This window comes from Oncorhynchus tshawytscha, linkage group LG26 (assembly GCF_018296145.1).
Source record: "Oncorhynchus tshawytscha isolate Ot180627B linkage group LG26, Otsh_v2.0, whole genome shotgun sequence".
In the NCBI taxonomy this organism is placed as follows: Eukaryota; Metazoa; Chordata; class Actinopteri; order Salmoniformes; family Salmonidae; genus Oncorhynchus; species Oncorhynchus tshawytscha.
Genome location: NC_056454.1, coordinates 39,089,066 through 39,115,545, shown reverse-complemented (window position 1 = coordinate 39,115,545; position 26,480 = coordinate 39,089,066). Strand labels below are relative to the sequence as shown.

The window sequence follows — 26,480 nt, the reverse complement described above, 5'->3', positions numbered from 1 at the left end:
AGAATTGTTTGGAGTGAATATCTATAGGAACAAGGTTGGACAGCCCAAGTCTACATTTTGAGCTCTCCTGGTTATATGTAGTATCTTAGCTCATGTCTCTGGCAAGGTAACCTGTTGGTATGGTATTTTGTTACAGCATTTCTGTCCTTGAAAAATAGTTTCCTCTTGTGCATGTGGTTCTGTATTTGTCCAGCAGGAGTCATAACTTACTGTCAGTTCTATTCTTACCTCTCACATGATTCGCTCATCTATGGTCAACCAATCGGATGTTGACAACTCTAAACCTGAGGAAGGCACAACGCAGACTTCCCATTAAATGTTCTGGAGTCTACATTAACTGCAACTAGAACTGCACAAACCTTTTAATATAAAAATAGTTTACATCTTCGCTCATTGAAACACCTCCATTTGCACTATAAAACAATCCCCAAAACACAACAATTATAGTTAAGTCAGCACTCTTATCTGGTCTTACAACAATATGTACATTTTATCTTAATAAATATCTTTATAGGAGTAGAATGCTTAAGGTTATAAAATATAAATATGATTTCACTGGGTGTACATAAGAGTGACATCTTTAAAAGGTTCTATGGTAAGATACCTCAGTGACAGTATTCTGACTGGCAGACACAAGCAACCAACATGTTAACTTATTCCCTTTATGGTGCACTACTTTTGGTCAAATGTAGTGCATATAAACTACTTTTGACCAGAGCCCTACGGGTATATTGTATAGGAAATAGGGTGCAATTTGACACACAGTTTGGATGACACTGTACCCTGCCTAGCCAGTCTGGGCCCTTTTAAACCAGTAGACATCTCTAGGGAAAAAGTGGCTGCATTTAGAAAACTAAACACATATTGCACAAGTGCCATAACTGAACAACATGCCTCATGGTCATTAGAGAACAATGTGCTATATGGGATGCAGCAGAAATGTCCCAGGTAACATTGTTGCAACACAGCACCTCTTGTGTAGGTAGGCTCGGCAGTGTTGCGACATTCCTTTAGGAAACGTCGATCTTCAAGTGCTCACACTTCATTCAAAAATGTACAAGCCGATCCTTTGATACCCCAGCCTCCATCTTATCCACATGACAACATAGCATTAGGCTACTTAAGCAATAAAGCCAGAGGAGGTGTGGTATATGGCCAATATACCACAGTTAAGGGCTGTTCTATTGGACCACGCAAAGCGGAGTGCCTGGATACAGCCCTTAGCTGTGAAATAGTGGCCATATTCCACAGACCCCAGAGGTGCCTAATTGCAATTAGAAACTGATTACCAAGGTAACTAGAGCAGTAAAAAAATGTTTTTGTCATACCCATGGTATACCACTGCCAAATAAGCATACAGGGCTCGAACCACCCAGTTTATAATGTTAGTTACAATAACGTAATGCACATGTCATATCTTGGATGGGCCTTCACAAACTGTTGGCCTGATCAGTACATAACACCAGTCCCTTTCCCCTGATCTCGCTACCATAGTATCTTACACACAGCCTTTCACTATAAACAGACTTTATTTAGGCCTTAGTAGAAGAGTTTTTATATCTCCACAAGAGGGCTATTATGAGCCCTGTGCTCACCGCATGGGGAAAGCACTAAGCTCAGATGTGCCTACTGGCCAGAGGTGCTGATGGTTTCTTTGGGGCGAGGTGGCACCAGTAGGGGTCTATGGTGGTACAGGGGGATGGTATTTTGGGGGGCAGGGAGTGGGACAGAATCTAGCCACAAGCAGTTAATGGGTATAAAATCATTGGTTGTTTTCTGATAAGGCACTGCAGTGTTCAGGCATTTAACCTCTCTCCCCCCCTCCCTGCCATGGCTGACTGTGTGTGTGTGTGTCCGCAGAGAGAGGATGAACCGTTGGGGCACGCTACGTGTGGTGCACCTCATGAAACATGAGCTCTCTGGGGATCATGGTCTGTGCTCCGTACAGTTTCCCGGCCCGCCTCTCAAACGCCGACACGTTCTGCTTCACCACCTCGTCAAAGAAAACAGTGGCCAGCTGGGAATGCAGCAGGGAGCGGAATTCAAAGGAGATCTGGAGAGCGGAGAGATGGAGAGTGGTTGAGAAAGTGATCTAGACATATGATCCTGTATACATGCATGTGTGTGAGAGAAGAAAACAGTGCCAAAGATAGTAGAGATGCATAGCTAACTCTTATGCAGACGCATACATGGGCACACATAAAATACACTAACCCAGATACCCACAGTGCAGTGTGTTGAGGTACTTACAGAGAAGTCAACCGTGCAGGTGCGAGGGTAGCCAGGGAGGCCAGGGCTGAAGCGCCACACCGTCTCCAGGTGGTTGAAGAGCTTACCGTCTGAACAGGCTGCCTGGGGGTCAACACAGCCACGGTCAGACTGCTGATATAACCACAGAGGCTGCATTCCAGGTCATCTTTATTAAAAAGGCCCACTACAATATTCATTAGATTGATATATAATATTTATGTAGTTCCTGAGATGCTAAACACTTCTCCAGACAGTGACATGTGATCAGCTATTCAACGCAACAGCAATTAAGACAAACAGGAACACACCCGGTGTCCATCTACTTCACAGCTGCTTATCTTAGATCTAGCCAAGTACCCTCACTGCATATACAGTAGTGGTGGGAGTTACCAGCCGCTACTGCAGTGCCTTACCTTGACCAGGTGGGGGCGCACTGTGGTGACCAGTGAGGTGTAGTTTTCCACTACCGGGGGGAAGCCAACTGTCAGCTTGGCCTTACAGAACCCCGAGCGCCGGAACACCACGTCAGACTTCTTACACCAGGGAACGAAGTGAAGGTAGTTCTCCACCCCAGCTACCACTTCATACATCTCCAACATAGAGTACCTGAGAGAGAGAGAGGAGGCCTGGGTCAACATCTCTTACAGAGGGAGGATAGTCCTCCAAACTCTGACCTTAAATTCTATTTGTAATGTAGGTGAAGGTCATCAACGGAAGAAGACTGTTACTTAACAGGGATGATTGACATTCTCTGCCCCCATGTCTCAACTTGCCCGGGGACTAACGCAGTCAGACTATTGCAATTTCCCAGCCAATCATTACATAACAGCCTGGCAAATAGCCCAGGACACAGAATGGGTTGCTTTTAATAGTTTAAAATTGAGTGATTATGACCTTCACTGGATATATGAGAGTCATTGGTGGGAGCAGGACAGACAATACATAGAGAAACCAGAGTATCTATATTCATTTCTAGGACTTGGGTTTAAATATTATTTGAAATCATTTCAAATGGGCAACTTTGTCTGTGCTCCACTGAACTGTTGCAATAGAACTAATAGAGAACTCCTAAACCATGACCACCTGGCAAACCATGACCAACTGGCACTCCAGGCAGCCTAAAGCAGACATTCAAATTATTTGAAAGATTTGAAACAGTATTTGAACACAGACAAAGGCAGGTCTGATTTCAGGGAGGCACAGTGACTGACCCCATAACGCGTCTCTCAGAGTACTCCTTCCTCTTGTTGAAGGTGTCAGCCAGGTTGAAGAAGGAGCGGGTGGGGGCCACGATGACTGTGGACCTGGGCATGGCCCCCAGGAGGGGTGGCACCCTCATCATCAGGATCCCACATGAGGAGAGATATCTGTTCCGAAACAAGGAGAGAGGTGAGTCAGAAAACAACATAAGGGCCAATCATTTGCCAGTTTTCCACACACATATCAGCGTCAAATTCACAGTCATTTCTAAGTATCTAATTCCTATGTATGAACTGGCTGCATGACCGAATTCTCTGGACACCTCTTCCCGATAGCTGAACAACCAAACCGTCGGTGTACGTACGGGATTAGAAACGTTACGCTCGGCTGCTGCTGGGTGCCCTTTTAATAAAGTTAGATCAAAGCTAACTATTTCAAGATCAATGGAAGTGGCCAATGGTTCATCAGAGCCTCAGGTCTCTGAGCTCATGTTCTCACACTGCAGACATTTACAAAACCACCATGTGAAGGGGCCAATACATCCACAGGGCAAAAAAAAAGTTAAAAGGAACAGGACATTTTCTGGTGAAAACAGGTAGTGTTGGTTTCTGAGATCAACTGCTTTGAATCCCTTTTCCACAAGCTTACCAGTAACCAGAAATATGCAAAGTCAACCACAACATACTTTGGCTATACTTGCAGAACTAAAAAAAATACAGTGAAAAGTCTAGGCATTTAATTTTTTTTAAACTCTAAAAATCAAATCAACTCAGTAGGTTTGGCACTATACTATAATTTGTGCATGGCTAAAGAAACCTATAGCTTGGGTCTCCAAATTTCATCAAGTTAAGGCCAGCATTTCATAAACTTCACTGTGGGAAGAGTGATGTTGATATTAGAGGTCGACCGATTATGATTTTTCAACACCGATACCGATTATTGGAGGGCCAAAAAAGCCGATATTTTGTTGTTGTTGTAATAACGACAATTACAACAATACTGAATGAACACTAATTTTTATTTTTATTGGTTTAAAATAATGCAAAAACAAAGTGTTGGAGAAGAAAGTAAAAGTGCAATATGTGCCATGTAAAAAAATTGTTTTTTTAAGTTCCTTGCTCAGAACATGAGAACATATGAAAGTTGGTGGTTCCGTTTAACATGAGACTTCAATATTCCCAGGTAAGAGGTTTTAGGTTGTAGTTAATATAGTATTTATAGGACTATTTCTCTCTATACCATTTGTATTTCATATACGTTTGACTATTGGATGTTCTTATAGGCACTATAGTATTGCCAGTGTAACAGTATAGCTTCCGTCCCCCTCCTCACCCCTACCTGGACTCAAACCAGGAACACAACGACAACAGCCACCCTCGTTCCACAAAAGCCGCTCCAAGGTGAATAACTACTCCAAATCTAAAAGCAAGTGACGTTTGAAACAGTATTAGCGCACACCCAGCTAACTAGCTAGCCATTTCACATTGGTTACACCAGCCATTAGGCCGATAGGCATAAACAGAGCTGTGCTTGCGAAGAGCTGCTGGCAAAACGCAGGAAAGTGCTGTTTGAATGAATGCTTTGGGCCTGCTGCTGCTCAGTCAGACTGCTCTATCAAGTCTGATTTAATTATAAGATAATAACACACAGAAATACGAGCCTTTAGTCATTAATATGATCGAATCCAGAAACTATCATTTCGAAAACAAAACGTTTATCATTTCAGTGAAATACGGAACCGTTCGGTATTTTATCTAACGGGTGGCATCCCTAAGTCTAAATATTCTTCTTACATTGCACAACCTTCAATGTATGTCATAATTATGTAAAATTCTGGCAAATTAGTTCTCAATGAGCCAGGCAGCCCAAACTGTTGCATATACCCTGACTCTGCGTGCAATGAACGCAAGAGAAATGACACAATTTCACCAGGTTAATATTGCCTGCTAAACTGGATTAGTAGTTATAACTAGTGATTATGATTGATTGTTTTTTATAAGATACGTTTTAATGCTAGCTAGCCATTTATCTTGGCTTCTACTGCATTCGCGTAACAGGCGAATGCACTCGTGGAGTGTTTTCAGCAACAAAAAGGTAAAACAGATCTAAAACAATTGTCATTTACAAACCCCAAGTTGTAAATGACAGTACATGGAGAACGGGGTTATTTCTATCTGAAAGAATGAAGTAGAGGTTGTTCCACTTGGAACCGATAGGTCGCTCGACCTCATTCATCGTTTCATCACACGTAAAAGATGGTGGAATTAAGTCATGGTCAGAATTCGGCGTATCTGTAGACACACCTTCATCTCTTTGATCTCCACCCCCAACAAATAGCAGGTGTATAGTATGCTATTCTCATGCTTACGTTCAAGGTCAGTATAGACAGAGAACAGTGCATAACAAAGGGAATTACGCTCCATTTACACCTGCTTAACTAGTGTTGATCTTCTCTATGTGACTAGCCTAATGAAAAGGCTTGTCAGCTACAGAGGCTTGAAGCTGAGAAAGACACAGGGTCCTCCAGGTGTCACATTTTCGGTTCAGTAAGCAGTAAAGTGAACGTACTGAATTCTGCACAGTGAGCACACCTGCTGCTGCCCCAGTGACAACTATTTCAGCGTAAAAAAATAAATAAATAAAACACTTGCAAAGAGTGAGTCAGAAAATACCTTTGAATCTCTGACTCAGAGGACAACCTCAACACACACCTAGGACTATTCAAACAGTGGTTTAATTCCAATGAAAGACTATATGCACACCAATACCCACAAGAAGCAGACAACTGACTCAAATTAAATGCTGTAAATCCCAAATAACTGAATAGTAGGAGCCGGTAGGATTATGGTGAAAGCCTGTTAGTTCCTTTCAACGCAATAGCTGTGTTGAAATAGCTGTGTGAGTGAGTGACAGAGAGAGAGGCGCATTAGTGGAGAACATGCGTGTGGTGGCAGTTGTGTCCCTGACAGAAACAGATGATGGCCATCTGCCAGCAGCTTAGCCACCGCTGCACCTGGCTGGTGATTGCCACACGGGGACACAACGTACCTAGAGGTCAGCATTGGGGAGAATGACTGATTGGACTACAGTAGTTATCACCACCAGCTTGGGTATTGTCACTTTGCTGCGTGATGTTATTTTGTGTAGCACTGCATGGTGTGAGGCATACAAAATTTTGAGTTCCACGAACTTCAATCCGTTTATGTTTTCAAGACACTGATAGTCAGATTAAGAGCACCTACTGAATTCGCCTACAGCGCAGGAGTAGTGTGTTTCTGAATGGGAACTCCTAAGATTCAGTGCAATTGTAAACTATTTAGCAGCTTCCTAAAACATCCTCCTGGCATAGTGAGGAGTGCAACTATGAGTTTAGTTTCATCACTCTAGGCAGTGCCTAATGCCTAGATCACACCGACAGGGTCATTGCATTTTGGGTTAACCAGAACTCCATTAATTTCTGATGGAACCCTGCATTTGACTTTCTGCATTGCGTTGCTGTTGCAGAGCGTTCTGTGTGGTGCATACGTTGGATTTAGCAAACGCATGCGTCAAACTATATGCGTAGACGGTTTGACAGAAATGATAGCAGAAAGTAAATGTTTAACTTTTGTTGCACACATATCCATATGATGCCGTGTACCATTTTGCAAAAGGACACTGTCCGTGTTCTCATACGTTAAGCCCCAGATAATGTCCAAAGACAGATTGCGTAACACAGGTAGCTGGATACATGGAAGTTTTCCAGACTTCTCTAATAACTTCAGCCACTTAGCGAAGTGGATGAATGCCTTTGACATGTTAACCATTTCAGGCAGAGACACTGCACTGACTGATATCGGAAGGTAGTAGACAGTCTAGCCAACTAGCATTCTAATTGTAAACATGCCATAGATAAAATAACAATTTGTACAAACCTCAACTAACGTTACATACCAATGCTTCAAAAGGAAACACCTTGGATTTTATTATTTAACCTAGGCAAGTCAGTTAAGAACAAACTCTTATTTACAATGACAGCCTAGGAACAGTGAGTTTAACTGCCTTGTTCAGAGGCAGAACGACAGACTTGTACCTTGTCAGCTCAGGGATTTGATCTAACAACCCGTCAGTTACTAGTCCAATGCTCTCACCACTAGGCTGCCTGGCGGTGTTCAGTTCGACAACCAAATGACAAATCGTCCAACGATTAAAGAGTGTGTGATTATAGATGTATTCTCATAACCCGCCCACTGTGTCCCGAGTACCCCTGCCATTAGCTAACGTTTAGCAATCAGGCAGCAGCCCTAATTAGTTGTCAAAACAGTTAGCTAAAATGACATGTTTGGCTAGTTATACGAATCTTGTTAGATAACTTAAGTAAGTAAGCTAGCTAAAGTTAATTTGAGACAGAAAAACAGATTGACCGGCTGGACACAAAGCAGCTGAGGCAAACTAAACGAACAACCTGCTAGCGAACTTTAGCTTCATCGAGGAAAAAATGCGAACTGTAGGTGGGCTAATGCTAGCAGTAACTTGACCATATTCAGGATTTACATTTGTACATAAAACATGAACGGCAAGTTACCTTACGCCAATCCTTTTAGGTGTTTCTCGGCTGGCTGTGACGGGTAACTGTTTTATACATTCCAGTACGGCTCTCCTTAGTCCCCGCATTCCTCTCGCCATCTTCACTGCGATGATCGCTTCTCTCCGCCACTAACTACTTCACCCGCAGCTTAATCCTTCGTGGACGCGCCTTCTCTAACTAGCGCAATGATTGGAGAATTAGTTATCTGTTAAGAGTTTTCATTGGTTACTGTATACTTCCGTCACCCTAAAACTGTTGACCTGTGTTTTTTTTTTTTTCCCATTGTGCTGTGAGTGCGTGTGCAAAAATGTCACGAGATGTGGGATTGAGTTGCCTTGACTTGATCGACCTACAGTGCATAGTTGGCTCTGAAAGGTTAGTGCTAAATTTGTTGAAAGGACACAATGTAAGCAGGGTTTTCTCGCGATTCAATTTAAAGGGCTTTATTGGCATGGAAAACATATGTTTACATTGCCTAAGCAAGTGAAATAGATAATAAACAGAAGTGAAATAAACAATCAAAATAAACAGTAAACGTTACACTCACAAGCGTTCCAAATGAATATAAACATTGAATATGTCATATTATGTCTATATACATTGTTGTAATGATGTGCAAATAGTTAAGTTACAAAAGGGAAAATAAATAAACATAAATATGGGTTGTATTTACAATGGTGTTTGTTCTTCACTGGTTGCCCTTTTCTTGTGGCAACAGGGGCCTGTTGCACAAAACTAGGATAAGGGATTAAGCCAGGATATTTTGGTGATCCTGGCTCAATTGATCCATAATCCGGTTGCACTAAAGATGGATAGGGGGCAGGAGGATATGTTATGGTATAAATTACCATGGAGATTTATTCTGTGGAGCTAGCCTGCTCCAGACCAGGCTAAATTCCAGGATCTATTTAATCTCATCCCTAATGTCAGTCAGCAGTCACCACAAATGGAAACCAATAGTTATTTCACTATACATTGTTATCACATATAACTAGACCCACTGTTATTATTTAAACGTTTGTGATCATTAATTTCAATGATTTTGGATAAAAAATGATTTTTAGATGATGTTGCTATCATTAGATAATTTACAGTTTCCCATAGACTATAAGGCTATATATAAAATGATAGAATATTAGGGCCACAGAGGGGAAAAAAACACGTCATAATATTGTAACCAGTTGTTTTAAAGAATGACAGATGTGGGGCATTTCGTGAAATTGTACTTCAGTATGGTTTCATAAACAAAGACATGCTGATGTGCCAGAATATTAAGTATCACATTGTCATAAGTATCAAAACTGTAAAAACAATATGTAGCTTTTCTGCAGAAAGAACCAGCCTCATAAATTTATGACTTTATCCTTTTTCTTCAGTGTGGCCCTAGTACTCTGTCATATAAACAAATACACATTCCATATGAATATAAAAACACAATGTGTAACATTATGTTCCTTTATTGAATAAGGACAAAACAAAGCAGGTAAACCATCAGCTCCTTTCGAAACTGAAGTCACAGTGACTCTACAAGATGGAAAGCACAGAATCCAAGCATATTATACAAAATGATACATACACATTCAAAGGTCTGTATATAACACACCCTGCATGTCTGCACACTAAAATAAATGCAGGACAAATCCATACACATCAACTGAACAGACAAATGAATGGATGCAGTAGCCTCCCTGCAGCCTTGTATTACACACAGTATACCGCACAAACATAAGAGGCCAAATTCGTCAAAAAACGAACCCCAAAAAAACCAAATTCCTCTGCCACCGCAGGACATATTTAACCAAAATTGAAAGCACACATACTAACTAAAATAATTCAACACATATTGGTCCCTCAGCAGCCGACCACTGTCGTCATCAGGGAAGATTGCCGGATTGTCCCAGTCCATGGCTGGTGGCACTCTGGGGGCCCTCTCCTTCCTCAGGCAGGCCACATTGTGGAGGACAGCACAAGCCACAGTAATATCACATGCCCTAACAGGGCTGACCCTTAATTTGTGAAGGCAGTGAAAGCGTGCCTTCAGGAGGCCAAAGGTCATTTCAACTCTGGCCCTGGTCCTGGCATGGGCATGGTTGTAGGCCTGCTGTGCTTCCTGGGGGTCTGTGAAAGGTGTCAGGAGAAAAGGCTGGCAGCCATACCCCTGTCTCCCAGCAACACACCAGAGAATTCACCTGTCAACACAAAATCTCATCATTACTACCTCATAAACACAGTGATATTCTTGACACAGCCATGATGGTTATAAATAGGGGTTGTGTGGCTTACCTTGTGATAGGCACTGATAGATTTCAGAGGCCCGAAAGATTCTGGAGTCATGGACTGAGCCAGGCCATTTTGCCACAACATTGCTGATCACACAGTCAGCATTGCAGACCATCTGAAATCATAAGATGAGGAATATTACACCAATCAATGCACATCACTGGCAATGCAGAGTGTTCGTCAATGGACAATATCAAAAAGTTATGTTCACCTGAACATTAATGCTGTGAAAGGATTTCCTATTCACAAAATCGGCCTCATGGGCACCTGAGGGGCTTTTATCCTTATGTGTGTGCAGTCCACTGCACCAATGACATTGGGGAAACCTGTCACACAAAGTAATGAGTATCCTACTATGTGTTAACAGTTGTCCTGTAATTTGTAGATCCTCTTACCTGCAATCCTATAGAACTCCTCTTTGATGTCACAGAGTCTTCTGTGGCCAGGGAAGGAGATGAAGACATCTGCTAATGCTTTGATAGCCAGACACACACTCCTTATTGTGCGGCAAATTGTGGCCTTGTTCAGCTGTTCTGCATCCCCCACTGAGTACAGGAAGGCTCCACTAGCAAAAAGCGCAAGGCCACACAAACCATTTGCTCCACACTCAGTGCATGGCTCCGTGCAGTGCGGTGCTTAATCCTGGGACCCAGTAGTCTGCATAGATACCTGATGCCATCTGCAGAAAACCTGTATCTTTCATATAGATGGTCATCAGGGAAGGCCAGTGGGTCCAACCGGTCCCTGAAGACCCTTTCTCGCCTGAAGGCTCTCCTCAGCACAAGTGCTTCTTCATCCACCACATCTCGCACGAATGGGCATGCCATTGTCAGAGCAGAAAGGAACACACAATTTTGGGCCTTCATATAGGCTAGTGGCCACACCTGGTGCTGGGGGTGGGCAAAAGAGGGCGATGCCTTATAACGATGACTTGGTTGTACTGATTGCTGGGAAAATAAAAAAAACCTTAGAAAGATGCCACCGTCCTGTGTGCTCACAATAAGAGCTCATATGTCATGGCTCACTTGACTTTACGAGAATATACCTAATTTTTATTTTGAGCTGTGTCATCTTCTTGGAGCTGGGGGAGGAAAGAAAAATAATGATTAATACATTTGTGTTACAGTTAGCATACAGTGTACATTGAAGGCATATCTCACCTCCCTCTCAAGTTTTTTTATTTCAAGGTCCAGTTTCCTAATTGTCCTCTTTTTTATTTCGAACTCCAGTGCAAGATTTTCCATCTTTTTCTTCTTGTACTGAATGTCTATGTCTGCCAGTTCTATTTGGCGCCGGAGGTGGTTGCCATACAACTTTCTGATAGCTTGTGAGCTCTGTGAACACAATACAATTAGCGCAGCTGGAATTTGGCAGGATGTGGTGTCCTTTTATTAATACGCACTATGTTGCCAGGCTGGTTTTCCCACTGTATAGCATCTGGGTCCTGTAAAAGAAATTAGATTTTTTGATTTTGATGAGGACTCCTCACCATTGTAGAGTAAATAGTACTTTCACAGTCTTAACATGATACCTCATGCCTTCTGGAATCCAGAGAGATGGTCTCCTCCTCATCATCGTCTCCATCATGTGCTGTTGCTGCTGCACTGGGGCCTTCACCCTATCACATTTAATCGGATTCATATTGAAGCTAGTAGACAAGACATGCCAGGCCTACAGTATGCCTTTGATGGAGTACTCACTGGATCAGCATCGTCTGGTGCTTGTGCTGGTGGCTCTAACAGGAACACAGTGCTGCCAGACACTGCAAGGCAATAGGTAAACCAAAGTCAGACAGTCCAAATTGATTCAATATGAATGTGGTTGTATCCCATGTAGAGATGGAAGGACATACCTTGAATGAAGCGGGTGGCATCTTGGGAGGAACCTATGCTCGTCTCTTTCCCCCAGGGATCCCCTCTAAGACGGGCCTGCCTTTATTTAGCTCCAAGGCCATGTCCTCTGCTGGGGTAAGGTCAGCCTTTGGTGACCCACCACCCGTGCCTTGTCTGTGGGTATTCTTTTTCACTGCTAAAACAGTACAGACAATGTGTGAGCAGGCACCTTCTGGGTACAATATATGCTTGTGCTTTGTTAAATATTAGTCAGGGACCATACCATTCTGCAGAATGTTCTTGTATTTGATTTTGACCTGCTGCCATGTCCGTTTTGGCCCGTTCATGTTTAATCATGTTTAATCACACACATTTAATGGAGTCACACTGCAAAAAATTACTTGGTATTTTTGTCTTGTTTTCAGTAAAAATATCAAAAAATTTATCATAGCTTTATACAGTGTGATGGAGTTACTTTACACAATTTCACTCATATCTGCAGTGCATTTCAATAAAAAATTTAACCGTTTCATAATTACAGTACAACTGCATTTTTGGAGATGTGAATTAAATATTTGAATTGTAATTGTGATGTTTCAGCGGAGCGGTGAGTGTGTAATTGTGCACTACTTGCGCATTCAGGCGGTCTGCAATACTTTGCCACGCTTTTTCTCTTTGCTTTATCACTGTGGCGGTGTTGCCTTTCTTCTTAATTATATATTTTACCTCCTCGTATGCCTCCATGAGGATTTGTGCTTCCGACGGGGAAAAGTACGCGGCTCTAGTTGCCATGGTAAATCAGTTAATCTGTGATCTGTGGCGGGGTCTATTTGAGTGAGCCGTGAGCGCGCACCTATCCAGGATTGGTTTCACCTGGCTTAATGAATCCGTGTCTGCTCATCCTGGCTTGGTCTTTGTGCAACCAATTAAGCCTGGACGCACATGTTTTGGCTTCATTGAGCTCAGCTGAGTCATTTATCCCGGATGTCTTAATTCTACTTTTGTGCAACAGGCCCCAGGTCACAAATATGGCTGCTGTGATGGCACACTGTGTTATTTCACCCAAAATTGGGTTTGTTTTAGAATTCTTTGTGGGTCTGTGTAATCTGAGGAAAATATGGGTCTCTAATATGGTCATACATTTGGCAGGAGGTTAGGAAGTGCAGCTTAGTTTCTACCTCATTTTGAAGGCAGTGTGCACATAGCCTGTCTTCTCTTGAGAGCCAGGTCTGCCTATGGGAGCCTCTCTCAATAGGCTATGCTCATGTGACCGATGTGAAATGGCTAGCTAGTTAGCGGTGGTGCGCGCTAAGAGCGTTTCGATCGGTGACGTCACTCTGAGACCTTGAAGTAGTGGTTTGTGGAGCGATGGGTAACGATGCTTCGAGGCTGCCTGTTGATGTGTGCAGAGGGTTCCTGGTTCGAGTCCAGGAAGGGGCGAGGAGAGGGACGGAAGCTATACTGTTACACTCACTGAGTCTATATGTAGTCAAAGCTTTCCATAATTTTGGTTCAGTTACAGTGGTCAGGTATTCTGCCAGTGTGTACTCTCTGTTTAGGACCAAATAGTGTGTCAAAACCGTCACTGTATATTTTCTTCCCCATAGCATGGTTCTTGTAATGCTTCTGACTGAGTAATGTGATATGGAGACACAGGTTATGCTTTTACAAGTGAACTGCATATCAGGCCAAGCATATTGTAATAACATTGACTGTATTAATAATATAATTATAAAATGGTCATTTAGAATTTAAGCTAGTTTCTAGAGAAACTTCAGCTAACCAATGTACGTAAGGGTGATTGATATCAATATCTCAGGCACCACTAATGTGCCATTGAGCAGGGCACTTCATCTTCTCCAGGGTCGCTTCCCTTCAGCTTACCGTGTGCTACTCCCAGCCTGGCCTGTGTTTATTTATAATAGATAAATCAAATATATACTATATTCTATGGTGGTTTACGTTTTTGGATTTTCAGCATACATTTATTAACAGTTCCCTCAAAGTGCTACTTTGATTTCATACCCAATGAATTGGTTAGTTTATTCACAATATTAAAACTTCCTGTTTTCTCATAGCCAAACTAATTTTAGGGCGTTAAGTATTTTAATTGAAATTTAAAAACCTCAGAAATGTCCCTCTCAAGCAACTGGGAACTGTGATATTTAGACACAAATGTACATTTTCTCTGTTTTTACACACGCCTGCGCATCTATTTTTGCAGAACGGATATTAATTAATTTTGATTTCCGGTTTCAGTCTTACTGAACCACCAAAATGGCGAAGATCGCCAAAACACACGAAGGTAAGATTATTTATTTACAACGTGTTTTAAAATACTATTATAACCTAATTTTACTTACGTCAGTTTCATAGTAAATATACGACAAAATGCATCTGTTTATAAGTCAGCTAACGTTATATGTCTTAGCTCTATTTTCATTCGTGACATGATGTTGACAATCTAGACGTAACGAGGCCGGGCGCATAATAGATAATGGCGTCCCGCTAACTACTAAGCTAGCTAACCTAGATAATACACAATTTCAATAAGCATGATTGTCTTAAAAAATATATATATTAGTGTGTTCTTGATACTATTTATGGGAGGTTTGTGTAGATGTAGACATGCGTAACTTGCTATGATATTGATATGGCTACAGCGTCACATTGGTGTTGTAAAATCTACCTAGTTAAGATGGCGTTGAAGGTAATGCTAAAGAACTACATAACGTAACTAACTAATCCTGCCGGATATTCTGTAAGTTGCTAGCTATGTGGTTTATCTAGCCGTTGGCAAGCTAAAATTGAAACTAATTTAGCAGGCCCTACTTTGTCAACACAGCGCACGATTTGAGCATGGTAGTCAAGCTTAATAATTCGTTGCAATGGCATCTATTTTAGTTCATGTATAACCTGTCACTGCTGCTTATTCATTTACATTAATGTAAAATCGCATTTGATTTGGTAATATGCTTGACATCATTGGTGATGTTGTCAACATGCCCAGATGGTCAATGACTATTGTTCTTCCCCCCCAGACATCGAGGCCCAGATCCTGGAGATCCAGGGCATGAAAGCTGCCCTGGTGGAGGAGGGAGGAGATCAGGGTGTGGGCCTGGACTCTACTGGATACTACGACCAGGAGATCTACGGTGGCAGCGATAGCCGCTTCGCTGGATATGTCACCTCCATCGCGGCCAATGAACAGGAGGATGTAAGTCCTGATGTCAAATCCTGTGATGTAATGATGCATGTTTTCTTTGTAACTTGGGAAAAGTGTTGCACGTCATCTGCTGTATGCAACACTGAAATCCTCTTTCTCTTCCTAGGGGTCAGACATCAGCTATTCCACTGTCTGTTTTTTTATGGAGTTGGCTACACCAATATGTCTTGTTGTCCTCGAGCTGGGAGAGTCTGCCTTAAATGGCTAGGCTTGACCAGACTCTTGTCTCTCTTATTTTCAGGATGATGAGGAGGACTCATCAACGAGTCTACTTGGACAGAAGAAACCGGGATATCACGCTCCGGTGGCTATACTCAATGCAATACCACAGTCAGATGAACAGGTTCGCAACACCATCTTCCTCTCTTCCTGTAGAATTCTACATTGGAGTTCAGAACTGACAAGAGTACCTTTTACCAAATCTTAGTGCTAATGTTTTGGATTTGCATAATTATCCTGCTCATATCTTGTCATAGACACCATTTTTAGAATGGCTACCTATCAAACTCTGTAATGTTTACCATGATGACATGTATTGTAACATGCTGTGTTGTCTCTCCTCTCAGTACGACCCGTTCGCCGAACACCGGCCCGCTAAGATTGCAGAGCGTGAAGACGAGTACAAGGCCAGACGTCGACAGATGATCATCTCTCCGGAGCGTCTTGACCCCTTTGCAGACGGTAAATTTCACCCCTCCATGTTCCCTCCATAGTGTCCTCCCCTGATATATGTTATGTGTAGTACTGTATCTGCCATGATCCCATGGATGCCTTTCAAGGGTTCCAACCCACCTCTTGCTGCTTAGCCCTTCGAGCACTGTGCACCTGCTTGCTCCCCAGACTAAGACCTTCCCTTGGTAATATTTTCTGCCCCGAGGGTGTCTTTTATCACTCATCATTTTGTCTCAATAAAATCTCTTTGCTTTTGGTGCAAACCTGGCAGATACAAGTTTTTTTTTTTTCGAAAATTAGAATAATTGTAAACTAATTAAGTTGTGCGAAGTTGTGGGAAATTCAACTTTTGCCAGTAAGTGGGTCCATATGTTTTAGGGAGAGGTGGTTAGGTGGTTGTTGTCTTGGTTACAGACTATTATACCTAATACTACATGGGTGGCAGGTCGCCTGTGAGTGTCTCGAAGGGTTAACAGACACATGTGGCTATCTATATCATGAACTGTTTAATTTAAAGAAAGGTATTGGGTAATGTGAGTAGCAACATGTTTTTAATTGTTTGTGATTTAATGCTTATCCTTGGGGTAATTCACCTGCTCATACAATGTGCTGCACCCTGCTGTACCCAGTAAGCGGTAACGCAATGACCCCATTACCGCACACACAAACCACCCCATCACGAGGCAGTCAGAAGCCAGAAATGTGCTGGCTGTCTGAAGCTTGGCTCCCAGTCAAGGAATGCCCCCAGATTGCCGACCCACCTGGGTACAGATCTGAGGCTTCAAAGTATTCCTGTGTAAAACAAGAACACTCGTAATAAGCAATGCTATTTTACCACCCTTTTGTTCCAAGTGGCCCTTCCTTCTTCACTCCACTATAGTATCATTGTGCAGGTTTATGGTCAGTTACCACCACTGCAGGCTTGTCAGACTTCTAGGGGCTAGGGAAGTTCCATTAGAAGAGATGAGAACATAGTCGATTGTGAGACTCACACACAAACTATAGTGCAGTTGTCATCAACAATACTAGTGAGTTATGGTTTCAGATTTCAAGCCCATTTTAAATGGCATTTAGTCCAAGTCTGGTCAGGGATCTTAACTTGGGCTCCAGGGGTCTAAGTAGTAGAGTGGATTACAGTGACGGCCAAAGGGCTTTGTCTCCAGTAATTGTCCTGTCCCTTACCTCTCACAGGGCACGGAGCCGTCACTTACATATATTCACATTTCTCAAAGCTTAAACCTGGCTACAACTTGTTTGTCTTGCCAGCTTAAATGTATGTTTGTTCGTTAGAATGAACTGCATAGCCTGTCAGTAACCAAGGATGGCCTATTTCTCAGACTACAGCTTGACTAGCCATTAAGCTTTTGATTAACTAAACACATACCTTGTAGATTAAGTTTACAGTATGTTTATTTACATGTTGCAACAATTTATTTGTAATGCAACAATTTGCCTGTAGGGTCTGAGATTTAATTGGCCTTAGTGCCTCAATGTAGTCTGGGGTAGGGCTGTATCAAACCTGCATGTAGACAGCTCTGTCATATACAAATATGTTGTGGAATTATATTTCTATTTCACATCTTTGTAAAATAGAAACATATCAAGAAATCTGTGTGCCGCAATTCCACAGGCCCATACTAACTGTCCTTAATTTCTCTCCTACAGCAGTACTGCTTTGCCAGTCCTGTACTGCAGTCTCTTAAGGGTGCAGCAACTCATCCTGTGTAGGTTATGGTGAACAGACAGAAGTGTGCGCTTGTCAGTTTTGTCAGGGTCCACTGGCTGGTTGTCTGTCTGGGTGGGGGAAAAGCAGCTATACCCCAACAAACCTCTACCCCAACAACCTTTTATTTTGTCTTCTACCAAAGACTTATTTTTATAGAATTAAATTGAAACCTCTGCCATTTTATGGTGGTCTTTTGCTTTAGATTTATCTTGTAATTCATAATATATATATATATATTTTTAAAACATTTTTCTAAAAAGGAAGTCAAGATCTACATTTACGAAGTTGGAATAGCAGTGGACTCCAAGGTCAAACTAGCGACTGTTCAGTAGCATGTGGCCAGTTCCCCTGAAACTAAGGTATTGATCGTATGGATCTAAAAGTTGCCTCCACTGCCCCTCAGGTATACGTGTTACTACATATATATATAGATATACTCTCCCTGCCCTGGGTTACATAAAGTAGCTACACATTTATCTCACAGAACATTCCTAGATTTGGTTTAAAAAAATCTTGACTTCATTTTCTTAAAATGCTATCAGTAATTCGCACTCTGGGGGATATTTTATTTATTTTTACTTTGAAGTTTGAGCCCCAGGAGGATTTTTCTTTTGTGACGTAAATAAAACAAATCACAGGTGGTATGCTTATGTGTGTGAGTTCCAACCCTTTTCCAAAGTGTTACTAATGGTAAATAGACATTTTCTAGGCTTCTTTTCTGCCGGTTGAAGTCTGACTGCAGAAGGACCCTTGGCACTGAAAGTGTACGTATTCTGGAGAGCACAGCCCAGGACCCCTGCATCAGTGATGGCTTTATCCTCTCCTGTTATCTCCTTGAAAGAAAGACAAAACAACCTCCGCTGTTTCTCAATGTATCTGCCTGTTTTTTTTTTAGACAGCTATGTTTGTATGTAAGGCAAGCAAGAGAGGACTGTCTGTATGTTGTGTATCTAGGGTTGTCTTGTTGTGATTCAGCTTAAGGAACTAAACCAGTAAATGTTTCCTAAAGAAAAAGTGAGGGCCTAGCTGAGCTGGCTGTGTTGTTGTGCTTGCTGTGTGTGTTATGAAGCCGGGTCCTGGGGGCGTTTTCTAATCGGCTGCCCTGTGTCTTGTTGGTGCTCTTTCGCGCAGGGGGCAAAACGCCGGACCCTAAGCTGCAGTCCAGGTCGTACATGGACGTCATGAAGGAGCAGCACCTGACCAAAGAGGAGGTAAGACAGACCACATAAACCCCCTTTGTGGTCCTCCAGTACCCCCGACAATACACATTTTTATTGTAATCCTGGATAAGCACACCTGATTCAACTTGTCAACTAATCAACAAGCCCTCAATGAACTGAAGGAGGTGTGTTTGTCTGGGACTACAATGAAAAGGTGTTCTGGTGGGGGTACTGGAGGACCAGGGTTGGTAAACACTGCTTTAGACCAAGGGCATGGCTTTGTCTTGAGGTTATGTTTCTGAGTGATGTGTGTCCATAAAGGATATAATTAAGCAATAAGGCCCGAGTGGGTGTGGTATATGGCCAATATACCATTGCTAATAGCTGTTCTTATGCACTGAGCTCCTGGATACAGCACTTAGTCGTGGTATATTGGCCATATCCCACAAACCCCTGAGGTGCCTTATTGCTTTTATAAATTGGTTACTAATGTAATTAGAAAAGTAAACATCACGTTCTGTCATACCTGTGGTATACAGTCTGATATACCATGGCTTTCAAACAATCAGTCTTCAGGGCTCCAACCACCCAGTTTATAATAAATTCACCCACACAATGAAATTGTGTCGTTCAGTGTGGTGTATCGTTGCCTACAATAGACTTAAGTCCTACAAATCTCACAGGAAACTTTCCCCTATTGTGTGTATCCTTTGGTTGGTGTTCTCACTGTCTCTTGCTTTCCCTCCATGCAGAAAGAGATCCGTCAGCAGATGGCAGAGAAGGCCAAAACAGGAGACCTGAAGGCTGTCAACGGCTCTGCTGCCTCCCAGGCTGCTGCTGCTGCTGCCGCCGCAAAGCGTAAACGCCGCTGGGACCAGACGGCCGAGAAACAGGACCAATCAGGAACCCCCAGCAACGCCGGCACACCGAAGAAGATGTCCAGCTGGGACCAGGCCGATCAGGCTGCTGAGGTAAAACTTATTATCTTAGTTCATCAGATCCCGTTTGTATCCTTACAATTATTTTTTTTGGTCGGGTGTTCGATCAGCAAATGATATAGAAGTGTTTTTGGGGCAGTTTATTTGCCTTGACTTAAAATGTGCCTTTTAAGATCCTAGTGGAACAAAGTAACTCAACCGTGCTTCTCCAGTTTACATTTCTGTACTGTGAGAACTCACTGAGCCCTTTATTCCTGGACACGCCCTACCACACATACAGCAGACCCCAGGACACACCCCTGGCCACACCCCCTCCAACAGCCGCTGGGACGAGACCCCCGGAAGGAACAAGGGCAGTGAGACCCCAGGGGCCACCCCCAGCTCCCGAATGTGGGACCCCACCCCTAGCCACACCCCGGCTGGAGCAGCCACGCCAGGCAGAGGGGACACACCGGGACACACCACCCCTGGACACGGGGGAGCCACAGGCAGCGTGCGCAAAAACCGATGGGACGAAACCCCCAAGACGGAGAGGGAGACCCCTGGTCATGGAAGTGGTTGGGCTGAGACCCCCCGTACAGACAGAGGAGACGAGTCAGTGGGAGAGACCCCCACCCCCGGGGCCAGTAAAAGGAAATCCCGTTGGGATGAGACCCCCGCCAGCCAGATGGGCTCTTCCACACCACTGATGACCCCTGGGAAAACTCCTATCGGAACCCCTGCCATGAATATGGCCACTCCTTCTCCAGGTACTGTTAATCACCTAGCCTTCCTGTCAGGCCTTTGAAACCCATTTTAAATTCCTTAGAGGTAGAATATCATTTAACACTGATAACTGTTGGTGAATTGATATTATGTACTTGTTCATTTACTAGTAGTAGGAATAGAAGTAGTAGAATGTTCCACTAAGTCATGATACTGGGTTATTGAGGCATGTTTACATTATGCATGCATTTCCTATCCTGTCAGGTCACCTGATGAGCATGACCCCAGAGCAGCTGCAGGCCTGGCGTTGGGAGAGGGAGATAGACGAGAGGAACCGACCTCTCACAGACGATGAGCTGGATGCCATGTTCCCAGAAGGATACAAGGTACACACACTCACACACTCCCCAGAACATTGTCACATCAAATGCAGTATCTATATTAAGTGATTGAATGGTCTTCGGTGATGATACAATGACGAGTTGGAACGGGACACATTCTGTCTCTGGGGTCACTGGGCCAGGGTCACGTTCTGTGTCTCTGGGTTGGGATCCCCACAAGCAGCGTGTCTCTTCAGTTGAAGACATTGAGGCATTTGTCTGAGAAGGGCTCGATTCCAATACAGGGAAAGAGTGAATGGAACTGAAGTAAATAAAGTGAATCACTAAAGTATGATAAATGAACAGTACTAACGTTTCATCCCCTCACCTCCCTCCACAGGTCCTTCCCCCACCAGCAGGCTATGTGCCCATCCGTACCCGCCCGGAAGCTGTCTGCCACCCCCACCCCCATGGGGGCATGACGGGCTTCCATATGCAGCAGGAGGACCGCTCCATGAAGCAGATCAACGACCAGCCCAGTGGGAACCTGCCCTTCCTCAAACCAGACGACATTCAGTACTTTGACAAACTGCTTGTTGAGGTAGATGAGTCCACTCTGAGCCCAGAGGAACAGAAGGAACGTAAGATCATGAAACTACTGCTGAAGATCAAGAACGGAACACCTCCCATGAGAAAGGTGAGACCAGATACCAACTGTCCTCATAGTCTTGACTAGTGGTCGACCGATTAAACGGAATGGCCGATTAATTCGGGCCGATTTCAACCATCAGAAATCGGTATTTTTGGGCGCCGATTTAAAAAAATAAAAATTGTATATTTTTTATGCCTTTTTATTTAACTAGCCAAGTCAGTTAAGATCACAGTCTTATTTTCAATGGCGGCCTAGGAATGGTGGGTTAACTGCCTCGTTCAGGGGCAGAACGACAGATCTTCACCTTGTCAGCTCGGGGGATCCAATCTTGCAACCTTACAGTTAACTAGTCCAACGCAATAACGACCTGCCTCTCTCTCGTTGCACTCCACAAGGAGACTGCCTGTTACGCGAATGCAGTAAGCCAAGGTAAGTTGCTAGCTAGTGTCACGGTGCTGACTTTAGCCCAATACCTGCAGCAAAAGCCTCTACCCCGTCCTCTGGCTGGGCAGAGTACTTTAGCATTTTAGTTACTTCGGTGTAACAAGGGCCTAGCCGTGCGGCCCTACCAACCCTTCTATTTATTCGTAATGGCCCTTCGCGTGAGTTGGGTTTGTTCCTTCGTTCACATTGTCACTCCCTTATTTCCGGTCTAGTATGGGGCCTTGGATAGATGAGTACTTTATTACTTTATGTTTATAGATTCTTACTATACTCCCTTACCTTGTCGTCTTCTCTTATATATCAATACCTAATATCTAATCTTCTGTAAGTTATTATGCTCGTCAGCTAGTAGTCACTTGGAAACTAGTATTGGTATATGTTTTGACTCTCTTAAAAATATATTATTGTCCACACAATGAAATATTCTTTAGTGCAATCACTTTAACCTATAACCAGGGTCACTTTCTGTTCAGTGAGAGTGTCAAAGGCGTTTGCTCTCCAGATCGTTAATCTGGCCTAGTTGTCAAAGTTTCAAGCTTTTATTAAGTCACTCTGTTTTTTGTCTTATACACATCATTACAATTCAATGGTTATACAGTCATAATACATCAATAGTGCTCAATCAATCCTTAATACACTTTATACTAATGCCAGATAATATTGCAAAACTTTAAATTCATTAACACTTCTAACAATATTGACTAAATAGCAAAAAGAGTTCAATTACCTTAAATGCTCAGTCCCCTTGGTCACTTTCATGTAATTGGTATTCTCTCAGTAATAATGCTTGATTCTGAATTCTAATACCTTACTACTATTCACTTCCAACTCTGTGTATGGACTCAATATATTGTAACCGGTACTTGGCTGTGTCCTTGTATTGCTAATCACATCTGTACCTGATGTCTCACTGTGTGACTGCCGCTTTGTCTGTGATCAAGAGGTGTCAAGACCCCTGTGTTTCAGAGACTCAATTTCGGGTTCACAGAGCTTAACCAGGTAGATTCAGATAGTGATCCAATTAATTCTTAAGCAAAATTTAACCAGTTCTTGAATATTGTTCTAGTCTAACAAAAAGCGTATAGTGCAATAGTAATTTCACCTATGATGATTCTCCATATGAAGTCTGTCTCATATGTCAGTGAGAATCATGGTTCTCTCATGATCTCTGTTCTCTTTATATACTTTTTTTTTACAGGGGAAGTTCGCAAAGTGCTGGACCACACTGCGCAATGTTATGGTTTCTGTCAAGTGCACAGTGATAGCTCTCTTACATCATTCTGATTCACCCTTCTAAGTCTAAGTCACAGAGTACTGACGCCCATAGCTCTGCTTCCGTGGTCTGATGAGTAGATTACACTTGATGATACCAGCTGGTTGTTTCCACTGTTGGGTGTGGTGTTTCAAGTCTCAGCTGAAGAGAAGTCTATGATTGGTATCTCCTCTGTCTCCCCCTGGTGTCCATTATCAGTAGGTGTAGTCCATGGTTCCATGAGGTCCCATGGATGTCCTGTAGCAGAGTTGTCTTCCCATGTAGAGGGAGTGTGCAGATCCCTTTTGGTTTTTGTCACACTAGCATTAAACTTATCTAATAAAAAACAATCAATCATAATCACTAGTTAACTACACATGGTTGATGATATTACTAGATATTATCTAGCGTGTCCTGCGTTGCATATAATCTGACTGAGCATACAAGTATCTGACTGAGCGGTGGTAGGCAGAAGCAGGCGCGTAAACATTCATTCAAACAGTACTTTCGTGCGTTTTGCCAGCAGCTCTTCATTTTGCGACAAGCATTGCTCTGTTTATGACTTCAAGCCTATCAACTCACGAGATGAGGCTGGTGTAACCGAAGTGAAATGGCTAGCTAGTTAGCGCGCTAATAGCGTTTCAAACGTCACTCGCTCTGAGACTTCTAGTAGTTGTTCCCCTTGCTCTGCATGGGTAACGCTGCTTCGATGGTGGCTGTTGTCATTGTGTTGCTGGTTCAAGCCCAGGGAGGAGCGATGAGAGGACGGAAGCTATACTGTTACACTGGCAATACTATAAGAACATCTAATAGTCAAGGGTTAATGAAATACAAATGGTATAGAGGGAAATAGTCCTAGAATTCCTATAATAACTACACCTTAACTTCTTACCTGGGAATATTGAAGACTCGTGTTAAAAGGAACCACCAGCTTTCATATGTTCTCATGTTCTGAGCAAGGAACTTAAACGTTAGCTTTCTTACATGGCACATATTGCACTTTTACTTTCTTCTTCAACACTTTGTTTTTGCATTACTTAAACCAAATTAAACATGTTTCAATATTTACTTGAGGCTAAATTGATTTAATGATTTATGATTAAGATGATTTTATGTATTATATTAAGTTAAAATAAGTGTTCATTCAGTATTTTTGTAATTGTCATTATTACAAATAAAATATTGGTATTGGCTTTTTGGTCCTCCAATAATCGGTATCGGCGTTGAAAAATCATCATCGGTCGACCTCTAGTCTTGACCACAGAATTTAATGGAACATTTCCCTGACCAAGATGGCTGCCATTATCAGCACAATCTGATTTAGGAAGGTTTGACATAGGCCTATCTAGTGTTACTTTTCATCTCTATAGACTTAGCTCCATCTTCCTTTTTGTGTATAACTCTCACCACTGAAAAGTCAACCGTCCAGTCTAACCCCCTTGCGTCCCTTCTCAGGCTGCCCTGCGTCAGATCACAGACAAGGCAAGGGAGTTTGGAGCAGGGCCCCTGTTCAACCAGATCCTGCCCCTGCTCATGTCTCCTACTCTGGAGGACCAGGAGCGCCACCTGCTGGTCAAGGTCATAGACCGCATCCTCTACAAGCTAGATGACCTGGTCCGCCCATATGTACACAAGGTGGGTCGTCACGTGTGAGAGCGAGGGACTCACTGACTCGGTTTGCAATATGTCTCCTGTGCCGAGATTGGCCCTCACTAATTGACTCTCTGTTCCCCAGATCCTGGTGGTGATTGAGCCCCTGCTGATTGATGAAGATTACTATGCCAGAGTGGAGGGCAGAGAGATCATCTCTAATTTGGCCAAGGTGAGCCCCACTTCCAGCCCTATAATGTACTCACACACCCACCACAGTTGGGTCGTATGCCTGTTGGATCGGTCCTTGGTCAGATCAGGGCTGGTACTTCGTTAGATGAAAACCCAGCAGGAGAACTAGCCAGTCTGACATCCAGTTCATTTCTGTTCTCACCTTGTTGGTCACATCCCTAAAGCAAGTAGCAAATACATTTTGACCTGAAATCACATTAGAAAAAGTATACTTAGGATGTCTATGCAAGCACTATCATAAACACCTATTCATCTTAGTTGATCTCTTACCCTCCCTTCCTCCCTCCCCTCTAGGCTGCCGGCCTGGCCACTATGATCTCCACCATGAGGCCTGATATTGACAACATGGATGAATACGTCAGAAATACAACAGCAAGGGCTTTCGCTGTCGTAGCGTCCGCTCTGGGTATCCCCTCCCTCTTGCCCTTCCTCAAAGCTGTGTGTAAGAGCAAGAAGTCTTGGCAGGCCCGCCACACGGGCATCAAGATTGTCCAGCAGATCGCCATCCTCATGGGCTGTGCCATCCTGCCCCATCTGAGGAGTCTGGTGGAGATCATCGAGCATGGTGAGGGACCACTGCCTGAGGATGCTATTGGACCTGAGGGGGTAGATTAGTTTTTTAGTTATAGTACATAACTAATGTACTATTACATTAGTTGTGCCATCCTGCCTACCACCATATTTAGTAATGACTAGTATATTTGACTCAAGTAGATTAGTTTTCTAGTATCTAGGGTGCGAGGGATGACATTTCAAGTTTATTTTAAAGTGCATCGTTGGTCACAATACACTTTACAAAGAAGGATAACATATATGATGATCTGACCCCCGCCGTGTCTGCCCCCCTCAGGTCTGGTGGATGAGCAGCAGAAGGTGCGGACCATCAGTGCCCTGGCCATCGCCGCCCTGGCGGAGGCTGCCACGCCCTACGGTATCGAGTCCTTTGACTCCGTACTCAAACCTCTGTGGAAGGGTATCCGACAGCACAGAGGAAAGGTGAGGACACATTGCTTTGTCACATGCCTGCGAATCATTCTCGCCTGTTGGACTGGTCCGTGGTCAGATCAGAGCTAGTACTCCACTAGATGGACACCAACAAGAGACCTGGCAGATCTGACATGCAGTTCACCTCTGTTCTCACCCTGCACCTGTTGGTTACATTCCTAAAACAGGTTAATACAAACTAGTTTACTTGACATCACAATACAACTTCTTTTCAGGATCTCGCCTGTACAGGTGTTTCCCCTATATTCATTCAATAGTGGCCGCCACCCCCAAAATAAGATGTACATTATAATACAAATTATAGAAGCAAAAATGTTTGGGGCGTTTTTAGTGTGAACTAAAACGTTATGTTTGAGTCACTCAGATGGCATGAGAACACGGCATAAGCCATGGAAAAAGGTGTAGAATT

General features: G+C 43.2%; 1 protein-coding gene, 1 non-coding gene and 1 pseudogene across 3 annotated transcripts; 2 read left to right on the top strand and 1 right to left on the bottom strand.

Moving 5' to 3' along the window:
* Positions 1 to 347: 347 nt before the first annotated feature.
* LOC112225614 (coenzyme Q-binding protein COQ10 homolog B, mitochondrial) lies at positions 348 to 8,181 on the bottom strand. Of its 2 annotated transcripts, none has more exons than XM_024389714.2 (5): positions 8,015 to 8,181; positions 3,462 to 3,617; positions 2,664 to 2,856; positions 2,251 to 2,382; positions 348 to 2,053 (listed from the first exon to the last, which is right to left on the bottom strand). In XM_024389714.2, the coding sequence occupies exons 1-5, from the start codon at positions 8,113 to 8,115 to the stop codon at positions 1,886 to 1,888; spliced, it is 750 nt and encodes a 249-aa protein (XP_024245482.1). In that variant the 5' UTR covers positions 8,116 to 8,181; the 3' UTR covers positions 348 to 1,885. The 2 variants fall into 2 exon arrangements, with proteins under 2 accessions (XP_024245482.1, XP_024245483.1); XM_024389715.2 differs by having other exon boundaries at positions 2,251 to 2,352; positions 8,015 to 8,178.
* A 6,190-nt stretch (positions 8,182 to 14,371) lies between these two features.
* LOC112225611 overlaps positions 14,372 to 26,480 on the top strand; it is a 24,926-nt pseudogene continuing 12,817 nt past the window's right edge.
* On the top strand, positions 21,015 to 21,164 carry LOC112225699. The gene has a single exon (XR_002949643.1). It is a non-coding gene; the product is annotated as a small nucleolar RNA SNORD15 (small nucleolar RNA).

Excerpts from the sequence above, each read along its gene's own strand:
- LOC112225614 (XM_024389714.2), bottom strand. The coding sequence starts at position 8,115 with ATGGCGAGAGGAATGCGGGGACTAAGGAGAGCCGTACTGGAATGTATA. Across the intron at positions 2,857-3,461 it reads TCTGAGAGACGCGTTATGGG|GTACTCTATGTTGGAGATGT; the intron begins GTCAGTCACTGT and ends TCTCTCTCTCAG. Across the intron at positions 2,383-2,663 it reads TGCGCCCCCACCTGGTCAAG|CAGTCTGACCGTGGCTGTGT; the intron begins GTAAGGCACTGC and ends TGGTTATATCAG.